The sequence below is a fragment of the Prionailurus bengalensis genome, chromosome D1, assembly GCF_016509475.1.
Source record: "Prionailurus bengalensis isolate Pbe53 chromosome D1, Fcat_Pben_1.1_paternal_pri, whole genome shotgun sequence".
NCBI classification, from domain to species: Eukaryota; Metazoa; Chordata; class Mammalia; order Carnivora; family Felidae; genus Prionailurus; species Prionailurus bengalensis.
In genome coordinates this window covers 88,896,998-88,910,763 of record NC_057346.1, presented here as the reverse complement: position 1 = coordinate 88,910,763, position 13,766 = coordinate 88,896,998, and the positions used below count along the sequence as shown (strand labels likewise).

Here is a 13,766-nt window from a genome sequence, read left to right as displayed (position 1 = left end):
TCTTTCCTGGATAATCGAAAGGTCGTGAGACAACACTGTGGTTCTTAGTTACAGGTGGGATTATGGTTTGTAAGTGGACACGCCGTCCTTGGCATTCTTGGCAGTGGCCCCGGGGATCATGCTGAGTGCAGGCCATCCCACACATACACACACAAAACGCGCTTTGAACTGAGAGTGGGGAGGCTCAGTCTTCGAGATGTCTGGGAAAGGTTTAAGTGTAAGCTGATAGCAGGGTGTGAAAATACCAGGGTAACCAAAGACCAGCCTGCTCACCTAAGAGGAATGAAGGACAGGGTTTGTATTCTGTTGTTTTCCGGGGGGTGCGAACCTCCCCCACATTCCTCTTCTGCTTGCCTTTCTCAGGTACTACTACAAAACGGGAATTCTGGAGCGAGTCGACCGAAGGCTAGTGTACAAATTTGGCAAAAATGCACACGGGTGGCAGGAAGACAAGCTATGATCTGCTCGGTTTTACGGATCTCTGTCTTCCACAACAATCGGATCACCAGAGACGTTGCAAAGTCTTTTTGTTGTTGTCAACCTGCAAATGTGCTGATAAAATTTCTCCACCTGTCAGCTTACATTTGGATTCAGAGTTGTTGTCATCTGCGTGGGGACAGCGGCAGCAGCTCTTAAGAAATTCCTTTTTTTTTTTCTTACCCAAGGGGGAGGAGGGGGTGATCTTTCGCAGTACCTTGATGAAACATTACTTCCCGAATCAAGAGTTGCAGACACACAGTAGCCCATGCTATTGGTGCTGCTCGGAGGAAAGGATCCAGTTCTGCCACTGGCCCGTTCGAAAGGCTCAGAAGTTTTCACATTTTTAACCGTGGCAGCTCACAAAGGAAAAGCAGTTAGTATAGTGGGAGGGGGTGAGACGTGGGTGAGACAAACATACTGTAGATTTTAAGTCGTTCACGTCAAATGCCATAGAAAAGTTTCTTAATTAGTAAAGGAGCTCATCCATCAAGCTGGGACGTGACTGGATTTAGCATGTGTTAATAGTAAGTTTCTGGACCAGAGCATCTCTTGGGCCGCTCAGCAAAACTCCCATGGCCATCTTTCTAGAGCAACACCCTTAAAATTAGGCACATTATTTACTCCTGCTGAGTTTATTCCCCCTCTTCTCCTCCTGGCGGGGGGCAGCCAAGTTAATCAACAGATACTTGTACCGATTTCCAAATCACCGCTGTTTCTGATTCCAGCTGTCAGTGCCACTAAATTGTAACTCGTCGATTCCGTCAGTGGCCAAGGCGTTAAACCTTTATAGACCGGGCAGTGCCCTGACCACTCTGTAATGGCCGATTAAATGTATAAGCCTCTTTTGTTTTGTCTTCCTGGCATGTACTCAAGCTCTAAAACACATTTCCTTGACAAAAGTAGCGAGAGTGAATTTATACCAGTAAATGTTCACAGGTTTGAGTCTGCACTGACATCTTCTCATTACTCACGGGGCGAGGGGGGGGGGGCGGGGGGAGCTATTAGTGACCTACAATGAGGTGGCCTGCCCCTAGGACTGCTACTCCACCCGAGCAGGGATTTCCATGTGACAAGGCACTGAAACAGGATACAGGCTGAGGACCTCCGTGCGTAGAGTTTAACTTCAAAAGCAACGTGTTTTAAAAAAATGTGAATTACTGTAAAATAATCTATTTTTGGATTCACGTGTTTTCCAGGTGGATATAGTTTGTAAACAATGTGAATAAAATATTTAACGTGTTAAAGTGTCTCTGCGTCGTTAAATTCCACAAGGCAGACTCGGCAAAGCATTAGCGACCTGGGAAACCTTTGACGACACTTGCGTTTCTTAGCGTTTGGGACGTGTAAAGAGCCCCAGAAGATGCAAGAAATGTATGCAGTAACCCTACCCACCACCTCTACATCCTAAGGCAGAGGTTCCCCTAACAAAATGGAATACATAGGTGAGTGGGACCTACGGATATGTTTGTTTGGTATCCATCCACATGCGGGCATGCACACACACACATACACACACACACACACACTTTTTTTTTTTTGCTCGTTTTGAGGTTTGGTTTTGTCTCTCACTCTGAATTAGTTACCTTATCTAAAAATCAGGGGATTGACTGAAAAATCCAGATTCCCAGCTTCTTTTAAAAACTCAGATCCGGCCACACTAGTTTTCTCCATGCTTTGTGGCAATAATTTCCTGGGGCTAAGTAGAAACTGCCCCCTTTGGGCAGAGCATCTGGTCACCACTTCATACCTCCTTCCGGACATTCAGCTATGTTCTCGCCCTATTGTGGCGTTTGTTTCCATACACCCAGAATGCTTGTACGTTTTGAACTTGGGACCTCCGTCTTGGCCATCCGAAGAGGTAAGTGCCATGGCAGTGGACGGATCAAAGCCCACAGTCCCACTGAAAGAAGAGATTGTCCAGAAAATTGGAAATTTGCTGACGGGAGAGAACTGGGAACTTTCCAGCAGAGAGTTTGGCAGAGGCAGAACCAAGAAGTTGAGGCAGGGGGAGATGGCGGGGACTGAGGTGGGGGTCAGAGCTGGGGGGGGAGTGGGGGGGGGAGGAGTAACACGCTACCTAAGAGATGCTGCCCAGCCCTGGAAGGGGGCCTCAAGCAATTCACAGAACAAAAGAATTTATCCCTCTGCCACTCAAGAAGTTTTCCCTTTACAAAATCATTAAACCAGCATCCTCTTCGCATTAGTTTCCTAGAGCTGCCCATGACAAATGGCCACATTTGGTGGCTTACAACAGGAGGGGTGTATTGTCTCCCAGTTCTGGAGGCTGGAAGTCTGAAATCAAGGTGTTGGCTGAGCCATGCCCCCTCCCTAGACTCTAGGAAAGAATGCTTCCTGGCCTCATTCTGCTTCTGGTGGCTCCAGGCCTCCTTGGCTTAGGGCTCTAAGATTCCAACCTCTGCCTCCACCTGCGAGTGGCCTGCCCCTCCTTCTCCCCTTTCGTCTCTTAGAAGAATACTCATCTCTGGATTCAGGAACCATCTGGATAATCCAGGATGATCGTATCTTGAGACCCTTAACTTAATGACATCTGCAAAAACTCCTTTCAAATAAGGTCACCTTCACAGCTTCTGGAGTTGGGACACGGGCTATCCTTCTAGAGGACTTAATTCAACCCACTATACTCTTTAAAATGTGAACTTTACGGGGTGCCTGGGTGGCTCAGTCGGTTGAGCGTCTGACTTCGGCTCAGGTCATGATCTCACAGTTCATGGGTTCGAGCCCCGCATCCGGTTCTGTGCTGACTGCTTGCTCAGAGCCTGGAGCCTGCTTCAGATTCTGTCTCCTTCTCTCTCTGCCCCTCCCTTGCTCACGCTTTGTCTCACTCTATCTCTCAAAAAAAAAAAAATGTAAAAAAAAAAAAATTTTAATGTGAGCTTTACTTGAACGTAGAGCTCCGTGACACAAGTCACTAAAGAACGGAAAATGTGAAAAGCTGCTTAAAATACCACACTGCCAGCAAACGATACTAGAGCAAAAAAACAAAACCAAAACCAAACAAACAAAAAACCGTAAAAATGACAATGCAAAATTCAAAGAGTCAAATGAGGGAAAAGTGGTTGCTTTATTAAAAAAAAAAAAAAAAAAAAAAATCACAGTAGAGCTTTGGATAGAAAACTTTCAGTATATTCGTGACTGTTGAAAATTGTCCAAAATCTAAAAGTATACAGAACTTTTTGAGTTCACCTCTCCTCACCTTCCACGTTGTTAAAAGCTCTGATGAGGACTTTAAAGCCTTCAATTTGTCTCAGCAGCTCACTGAAAGTGGAATTCGGCCATCTGCTTTGTGGTGCCATGAACTAAGAGGCCAAGAAGTGGCCACAGAGCCTGCCCACTTTTCTCTCAGAAACGCACGTGCTAAGGTCTTAAAGCTCATTTCCTTCGTAGATAATTGGAGCGATGCTCATGCTCAGGGAAATACAAGATGAATGTGTTTTTGCATCAAAATTCTGACACTGGATTTCACAAGAACAAGGAGCTCCCTCCCAGAGCTTAAAAGCCCCGACCAAGTACTCCTCTCAGGAGAACAAATCATCGATTTTAAAATACCGGGAGTGGATCTTCAGGCAGCGGTGTGCCAGAGCTGAAGGGAAAATGCCCTTGAAGGTGAGGATGTGAGAACCGAAGAGGACGTGTCCGCACAAAAGCAGGCACACAAACGGTCCCCGCAGCATCATTCAGAGTAGCCGGCAAGTGGAGGCGCCCACATGTCTGTCAACTGACGAACGGGTAAATAAAACACAGCACATCCATACAGTGGCATATTATTTGGCAATAAAAGGAAATGAAGCACAGTACACGCTGCAACATGTAAGAACCTTGAAAACACGATGCTGAGGGAAAGAAGCCAGTCACAAAGACCGTGTGTCGTAGGCCTCCATTTAAATGAAACGTGTGGAACAGGCCCATCTCTTCACAGCAGGTAGACTGGTGATGGCAAGGGTTGGGGCAAGGTTCAGTTCGGGGCAGGGTGAGTGATTGCTAACGGTACAGGGTTTTGCGGGGGGGGGGGGGGCACAAAAATGTCCTAAAATCAATTATGATGACTATACAACTCCATATATATACTACAAGCCACTGAATTGTATACTTTAATTGCCTGAATCTCACGGTATGTAAATTATGTCTCAAAAAAGCTATTATCTTTTAAAAAAAAATTTTTTTTTACGTTTATTTATTTTTAAGAGAGAGAGAGAGACAGAGCATGAATGGGGGAGGGTCAGAGAGAGGGAGACACAGAATCTGAAACAGGTTCCAGGCTCTGAGCTGTCAGCACAGAGCCGACACCGGGCTTGAACTCACGGACCGTGAGATCATGACCTGAGCTGAAGTCGGCCGCTTAACCGACTGAGCCACCCAAGCGCCCCTATTATCTTTTTTTAAAAAGTTCCAATGATCCACTGTGTCAAACACGGCTAAGAGACCACGTGGGAGAAGGAAGGAGGATGGACCATGGGATTTTGTTTTTCATTGTGGTAAAATACGTAAACACAAAATGTAATAAGTTAATCATGGTAAGTGCCCAAGTCAGTGGCATTAAATATATTCACAGCGTTGGGCAACCATCACCAGCATCCATCTCCAGAACTTTTTCCTATTCCCAAACTGAAACTGTATGACCATTAAACACTAACTTCCCCCTTCCCCAGCCCTGGGAACCACCATTCCACTCTAGGTCTAGAGGGTCTGACTCCTCTAGGGACCTCATAAAAGTGGAATGATACCACGTTTGTCCTGTAGCTGGCTTATTTCTCTTGCATCATGCCTTCAAAGGTCATCCATGTTGCAGCATGTGTTGGAATTTCCTTCCTTTTTAAGCCTAATATTCCATTGTCTGGATATACCAACTTATGTTTATTCATTCATCCATCAATGGAAACTTGGGTTCTACCCATCTTTTGGACATTGTGAATAACGCTGCTATGAGCACAGGGTGTACACACAGCTCTTCAAGTCCGTGCTTTCACTTCTTTGGGGCATATACCCAGAAGTGGCATCGCTGAATGGGACCACTGGATTTTAGCAGCATGGAAGCCACTGGTGACCCTGGCAAGGGCAGGCTGATTGGAGTAGGTTCAAGGGAGGACAGAAGACAGAGGGGATAGCAAGGAAAGGCAATTCTTTTAAGATGTTTTTCCATAAAGGAGAACTGCCGACTGAAGGGGGCAATAACAGGAGAGCCCTCCGAGGGCAAGAGACGATTTGACTTAGAGCAGCAGGTTTTCATACTCACAGGGGTGATGGACGAGAGCACAGGGAGAACCCAGAGTAGGAGGGAGGGCATGCGGTCAGTGCACACGAGGGGTCTGGCCTTCAGTAGGAGCAGAGCTCACCTCTGTCAATAGAAAGGAAAGGGGAGCATGTGGATGTCGATGCTGGCAGTTTGGAAGATTCCGGTGGGGGAGAAACTAAGGAAGTTATTCTATCCTTGGTGAAACAAGTTGCTGAGAGGCAGAGGGAAAGGAAGAACCAAGTGGGAGAGTTTAGTGAGGAGGGAAAGACAGATTTCCAGGCAGTGCTGAAGGCCCACCTGAGGTTTGGGGTCAAATTTTAAAAAGTCCAGCCAACAGGGCTGTGTTTTGCTCCAGTCATGGTCATTTCCAGTGCAGGAACTGAGTCACTGAGAGGTGTCCCTTACGAAAGCTGGGTTCTGGAATAATTATGATTTAGAACTACATAAAATTTAAGCAGAGTAAGAAGGGAAGTGAGGACATGAACAGGGTGATGATCATTGAGAACTGATTGAATGTTCTAGTAGTGCTGAGGAACTTAATGGTGGGGGGGGGCGGAGTCTATGGTAAATTAATGTTCAGATACAGTCACACACACGCGCACACACTCCACCTCCAGGGGTGGAGTACAAATTCCTCACTCTTGGACTTTGGGCTTAGCCATGTGACTTGCTTCGGCCAATGAAATATCAGTGGGCATGGCACAAACAAAGGCTTCAAAACCCTTGTGCAATTGGGATTCTACTCTTGCAATCTCAATTTCCAGAGAAAGGAAAAAGAGGTTTCCTTTTCTTGCATTCTTACACTTCTGCCATCACTATGGGCTAGCCATCACCATGCATCCCAGAAGGCTGAGAGACATGTGACACAGAGTCACATCGCCAAGCTGCCCCAGCTGAGCCCAGCCTAGATCAGCCAATCCCTAGCTGACTTGGACACATAGGTGATATCTGACTTAAGTCACTGAATTTTAAAGTGGTTTGTTACAATGCAAAATCTGACCAAGACACAGTCCTAGGGGGCTGAACTGGAAAGCTGTGGTGGTCAAAGTCAAATATTGTGAATAACCACCATACAACCCTAGGGAGATAAGAACATTTATTGACTCCACTTCGAGATGAGGAAACTAGTGCTCAGAGAGGTAAAGCAACTTAGTCAAATATCCACAGGTGGATAACACACCATGTCTCACTAATTTTAGTCACCTTATAAATTTGGCTCAGAAACTCTAAGGATGTCTCTTAATGTCACTTAAAAGGAATACAACTAGATATTACTTCCCAGGAAGGAAAACCTAACTGGGGAAGTTAACCTCATCAGTATTTATCTTTGAAAATTACAGTAAGACGTCTCCAGAGCAAAACTGGAGACACTTCCAGGTGTCAGATTTTTATATACAGGAAACATGTTAAATACACGTGATTTTAACTACTGACTTATTTCTAGATGACAGAATAAACCAAAACGGGAAATTATCTCAAAAACTCCATCTCTGTGTTTATAACCAATATTCAAATCAACTCCTTCTCCACTGACAAATTATATTAATTTGTATGACTTTATCTTATATCATAAAGATACATATACTTATATTTATCTTTTAGGTACTGTAGAAAGACAACTGTAGTGAGGTCACCATATTGAAAGTATTCACCACTGGGTACATATGGATAATCTTACTTTCTATGTTGACAAATGTAATAGTTTCAAAAACACACACCAGAAGAATTTAGGGAGTAGGATTTGGCAGGGGGTGGGGGTGGTTAAAGAAGTTTGAACTAGAAGATTGGAAAGATCTCAGGGAGTTCCTGCGAGCAGAGTGCAAACTGGTTTTCAAGATCAGAGATGAAGGGAATAAGGGTTTTCAAAGAAAACAGGTTTTCACTGAGTACTTTAAAGCACTCTACTTGATTTTCGGTATGACAGGCAAAGACGAGTCAAAGAAAAAAAGAAAGAAAAGATAAGGAAGTGAGCTAATGGACAAGAGATCTCGGCAATTTTCAAATTTGAGGAAATTTGCTATTTTCCCTAGAGAAAAAAAAAGTCCTGGTCCCCAGTGTCTCAGAAGGCTACTGGTTTAAACAAATAACAATAGCATCCTTGTGACATTGGTTTATTTTCAATTTTAAGGGTAAGCATCTGATAACACATGATACTCGGATTAAGAGTCCAAATTCCAGAAAGAGCCTAAAGAAATCAAATACCATTCTTCTATTCTTATGTACAGATTATTTTATTGTAAAAATGTAACAATTACAAATCAGTCTGTCGTAAAATCAATGCTATATTAGCATAAGTGTAATCCCAAGTTTAAAAAAGGCTGAGCAGTTCCAAGCAGGAATAAGCACTAAGCTATGATGTCACTGAAGTTATTGTCAAAAAACATCAATGTATTAAATGTGTTTTTTCTATAGGGAACTGAGAAAAATTAAAATTTCTGAGCAGATTATCTTTTCTTCTTATATAATCACAGACATATTTTTATTTAATAAGGCCATGAGATGATATGTAAACATATTAACTTCAGCAAGATTTTTTTTTTTATCAAATAAAACCATCTTTCTGTTAGAAACTTTCATTCCAGTCATTTTAAGTGAATAATCCAAATGTCAAAGCAAATACATTTTCTTTAATATGACCGGTTAAGCCCTAACCCTCACTTCCTTCTAGGGGAACAGCATTAAAAGCCATTGCTGCATTACTTGCTATAGAAACCTGGATTATCATTTTAAAGGCATGAGCTTGCCTTTGCACACCTAGCACAGGAGAAGGCTCTATCCAGCAAAGAGTAGACACCGTGCTCTGCTTCACAGGTGGAGAGCAACCTGGGGCCGGACCAGGGCGCCGACTCTCACAGATTCGCTTTCTCCCTGGCAGCCAAGTGAGACCCATGCTGCATCAAGGTGTGAATGGCGTTCTGTTTGAAAAGAACAAGACCACCAGGTTAATTAACTCCCTCGGCAGCAACATGGTTTTCGTCTTTGCTTTAATGCGTGCTCACACTAAAATAATAACAATTGGGAATTCGTTTATCTAAACTGCCTTATATCGTCCAGAGCTAAAATGAAGAGTATGGGCTTTGCAAGTGAGTTCTTTACGTGGCAAATGAGGGTCCGGACAGCTTCGGAAATCTAATAGTTGGCCCTGAGAAGAATCACTGTAAAAGGAAACCAAACTACGCCTCGTCTAATCGTAGTTAGATACCCTTCCTCTACCTCCAGGCTGCACTGGGCTCACCTTTGGTTTCTCAGCATTGTATTTGTCCAAAAGAGCCTGGATGCGGGCGCCATAGTCAGAATGGACATCACTGAAGTTCTTGACCTGAAACCAAATGAAAATGATGTAAATATTACCCGAGCCCCTAACAGGCCAGACCCCGGTGTCCGGTTCACAGTGTTTACTCGTTGGGAAGGAAGGAAGGGTAGAACCACACAGGGTCTACCCACACAGGGTAAGATTGGGGCGGGGTCTGGGGAAAACCCTGGCCCATACTGGCTGAGCAACCTTGGATAAGTCATTCCTCTGAGCTTCAGTGTCCACTCCCCATAAAATGAGTGAGATAATTAAGCCTACCTCACAGAACATTATAAGAAAAACACATACGAGGTGAGCTGCGCTAACGACGTGATGAACTGACCTCAGAGTGGCTCAAGTCACAGTGATTCGTGTACAGAAATGGGCCCAGACGCTACCTGAATTTTAAGTGACGTGCACAAAGACACTGGCACCTGCTGGACAACTCCACATACTTCAAGCAGGAATTCCTCACCGGGGGCTGATCCTGAGCAGACAGCAGGAGGTGGGGCACCACATGAAGCCTCCCGGCTTCGGCACATGTGAGACAAGAAGGCCAAGGGTCCGAGCCCAGTTCTGCTACTTCTACACTGTCTCACTCGTTCTCATCAGTAAGAGGAGCTAAAACCTGTGCCCCCTTATCTCACAGAGCAACTGTCCAGCTCTCTGCTGCAGGCGGCAATAATTAAATAGTGCCTCAGGAATTTAAAGGGTTATTTTTCAGACACTCGCTTGTGAGAGACAGTTAAAGACACAGAACTTTGCCTACAGAGAAAGCGCCCAGCCTGCTGGTACCTGTCTCCAGGCCTTTGAACACATCCCAGAGAGCTGCCGGCCAGCTGCTCCTTTGAACAGAAAAGCAGCAACCACGAGACGAGGAAACTGGGGTTGCCTAAATTTACGTGAAGCTTAGCCCTGCGGCTGGCCAGAAAACTGCCAAGTGAAAAGGCTCCGTGTAGCACAGTGAACTGCCATCAGAAATACCACGGCACCTCCGCTCAGAAGTTCAGCCTGAGTTTTGGAAGCAGCTCAGTTTTCCCCAGAGAGCATGGAAGTTTCTAGTTGCTTCTGAAGGAGGGTCAAGTGTCATGACACCCAGACAGGCTTCACGATATAAAGTTGCAATCTGTATCTCTCACCTTCTTTTTTTTTTTAATTTTTTAAGTTTATTTTTTTATTTTGAGAGAGAGAGAGAGGGAGAGAGAACATGTGCACAAGCGGGGGAGGGGCAGAAAGACGGAGGGAGAGAGTTCCAAGCAGGCTCCACACCATCAGTGCAGAGCCCAATGCAGGGCTCGAACTCACAAAATATGAGAGATTGTGATCTGAGCCAAGATCAAGAGTCAGACACTCAACCAACTGCACCACCCAGGCACTCCTATATTTCTTATCTTCTAAAGTCTAAGAAAAATTGTGGCAGGACCCACATTTTTATACAGGACAGTACTCTCTTGAACAGAATTTGGCTGCAGTCAATAAAGAGCATGGGAGAGAATTCACCTGAACTCAACTAAATTATTACACGCTGGACAAGGAGCTAATGGATCAATGGATACACCATACTCACTGGAGATTAAACACAGAGAAAAGGATCAGAGGTTGGCTGGGGATTAGTATTGATTTTTTTTTAAGTCCAATTAGCTCAAGTACAATAAAAATGACACTTCCTTTTAAGGGTTCTTTCACACAGCTGCACTCTCTTCGGCCAGCAGATGTCACCCGTCGGCTTACAAAGCGTGACTCACCGCTTTCTTCTGGATGAAAAGTTGTGCATCTTTCAGATGGCCAGCAATGTTCTCACACAGGCGTTTCCTCTCCTCTTCATTCAGTACCTTCATATAGAAGGTCCGCACCTGCTCGGTGAAAATGCACAGTGCAGAGAATCAAATAACCAGTTTATCATGAACAAAACTCACCCGATGGGCCACTTTTGAAATGAAAAAGTAAGACTTCTTATTGGCATAAGAATGAAAACGATTTTAGAATTTAAGGATAATTTAAAGTTCTAGTTAAAATTGTCATTTGTGCGGAGTTCCTCACTTTTTTTTTGTTTTATTTTAAGCAAAGCAGAAAGAATTCAGTTGATCAGAGCCCACAACTGCTTCTTCATAACGTCCTTCTTCGTCAGTGTTTGTAAATCTCTTATGAACAGAAAACCATACAGTCTACAATTAAGAATCCCACCACACCTTAACACTGCCAAGTCCAAAGTGTGCAAGCTGTCGTCACATAGAAACTCAGCACCATACAACCTTTGTTCAATTCACCCAGAACCACAGAGGAAAAAAACTCTAATTCATTAATATATATCCTTAGTTTTTCAGAAGCCAAGCTTTCTTGGAGAAGACACAGGGTGCCTGGGTGGCTCAGTCAGCTGAGCGCCCAACTCTTGATTTCAGCTCAGGTTGTGATCTCAGGGTCATGGGATTGAGCCCCGCATTGGGTTCCACACTGAGTGTGTAGCCTGCTTGGGATTCTTTCTCTCTCTCTCTCTCTCTCTCTCTCTGCCCCTCCCTGCACTCCCTCTCTCTAAAATAAATAAAATGAAAAAAAAAATTTTTATGAAGATACATGTTGGTAATGATATTTTGTTCATATTATTGAGCTCACCTCTAAAATTAGTATCAATAGATTAAAATGGAAAATTGGAGCTTAGTATTGGTATAGGAGCCCTAATGGACTTTGTTCATTTCTGAAATCAACCATTTCAAGGTAATAGCTATGATTTTATTCTACTATGTCATTCATTCAATCAACCGATACTTATTTATTGAGTACCTATAATGTACCAGGCACTGTTCTATGCACTTTATATTAATGTTTATAAAGTTAAAAAAAATCCCATTATCCAAAATATCAAATTCATAAAATGTCAAAATGTTCATAGCTTTTCTAAATATGTTATCAAATATCAAGCCATAAAAACATTGTTTAAAAATTTGAGCAAAGTTTACGTTTGATACCAAAGTTTAAAAATCTGACTTTTGATAAGAAGACAATCCAATCACAGTACTGCATTATGGGGATTTTCTCAGATATCTCCCTCAATTCACTAATTCTCTCTTTAGCTATATCTAACATATTGCTTAATCATCCACTGAGTCCCCATATCCATTAAATTCTTATTTGAAAAATTGTACTTTTTGATTCTAAAAATATCTATTTGGATCTTTCTTAAATCTATTTGTTTTTGTTTCCTCACATCCTATTCTTATCTTGTAAATCATATTCCTTTCTGTATCTCCTTGAATACTGTATACATGCTTATTTTAAAGCCCTTTTAGATTATTCTATAATGTACAGGATTTTTCCATCTATTGCATGTGCAATTTCTCAGGGCGATGGATTTCCCTATAGGTACTGTAATTTTTCCCTGTGACTCGTGTCCAACAGGAGTTTTCTGCACAACCAACTGTATCCAAGTTATGAAGGTGTCTTGTGATATTTTCACCATCTCTGCAGAAGCCGAGCAGGGTTCACTGACCCACTGTCTCTCACTTCAGGGCTTCTTTATGGTTCTAAGTGGAACAAGAATACAGAGACCTCACCTGAGAGGAGAGGAGCAGAAGAGTGGGACCCCCAGTTTCTCAGGAAATCTAGGGCCCACATGCCACAAGCTGCAGCCTCAGTCTGGTGGATAGTTTGTTCCTGGCGGTTCCTGGCTCTCACCATGTCAAGAGCCCAATTCTAGCTCTCTGCAACGCAAGGAGCCTGAAGCCTAAACTCCTACCCCCTTAAGTCATACATAGGGTCTGGTTACACACCGTAATATATATACCTTCAATGTTCACACACTGTTGTTATTCCTAGAGATTTAATTTTGCTTGTCAGCTCAACTACTTTTTAAAAAAAATTGTAAATCTAGCATGTCTATGTGTGATGAGCAGAAGTAAGGCATCCTGTGTCCCATCAATCACCATCAAACTGAAAGGAATCTGGTCCTGCAATTTCAGTAGTGTGCTGGAGCCCGCTTGCTCATGAGGGCATATTGTCATCTTTTTACAAATTTTGTGACCTGTTCACCATAGCCGTTATTAAAAATTCAATTACATAAACTTACATTATAAACTTTATTTATAAAATAAATTATATTACAAACAAAGATAATAAACTCCTGGGTTCCTGGGTGGCTCAGTCGGTTGAGTGTCCGACTTCGGCTCAGGTCATGAGCCCACGGTTCGTGGGTTCAAGCCCCGCACTGGGCTCTGTGCTGACAGCTCAGAGCTGGGAGCCTGCTTCCAATTCTGTGTCTCCCTCTCTCTCTGCTCCTCCCTTCCTTGCACTCTGTCTCTCTCTCTCTTTCTCTCAAAAATAAACATTAAGAAAATTGTAAAAAAAATAATAAACTCCCAAAATGTATGATTTCCCAATTAATACATGTAACCTATGCTCCTGAGGTTATTTGTGTCTGCTGTATCTCTACAGTGGAAATACTGAACATCATATCCCAATGCCACAGATTCAGTGACACCATGTTGCTAGCTTAAAATCAGCTCCAGGGAATATCTTCATCAAGAAAATTGACAAGCACTATAAGCCAGGGTTTCCCCTGCCCGCCCCGCACACAACTGCTAATATTTATCAACACACCACTGAATAAAAGCCATACAAAAAACTTGTTTGCCTAGGATCTGGCTGGTCTAGCTCCAAGAAGTTTTTTAAAAAGTACATGTACAAACAGAGATGAACAGCACCCCTATCTCATCGTGTGGACAAGACGACTGCAATGTAAATAGTATGTAA

At 43.3% G+C, this 13,766-nt stretch overlaps 2 protein-coding genes across 4 annotated transcripts in view; one reads left to right on the top strand and one right to left on the bottom strand.

The window, feature by feature from the left end:
• ELF5 (E74 like ETS transcription factor 5) overlaps positions 1–1,724 on the top strand; it is a 44,358-nt gene extending 42,634 nt beyond the window's left edge. For all 3 annotated transcript variants that reach the window (XM_043580919.1, XM_043580921.1, XM_043580922.1), the window contains exon 7: positions 364–1,724. In XM_043580919.1, coding sequence (XP_043436854.1) covers positions 364–460 — 97 coding nt within the window. In that variant the 3' untranslated portion in view covers positions 461–1,724. The remainder of the gene's footprint in view (positions 1–363) is intronic.
• Positions 1,725–7,826: 6,102 nt separating this feature from the next.
• The window catches only part of CAT (catalase), a 36,433-nt gene continuing 30,493 nt past the window's right edge, over positions 7,827–13,766 (bottom strand). Inside the window, exons 11-13 of the mRNA XM_043580918.1 lie at positions 10,769–10,876; positions 8,967–9,050; positions 7,827–8,646 (exon numbers count right to left, since the gene is read on the bottom strand). Coding sequence (XP_043436853.1) covers positions 8,581–8,646; positions 8,967–9,050; positions 10,769–10,876 — 258 coding nt within the window. The 3' untranslated portion in view covers positions 7,827–8,580. The remainder of the gene's footprint in view (positions 8,647–8,966; positions 9,051–10,768; positions 10,877–13,766) is intronic.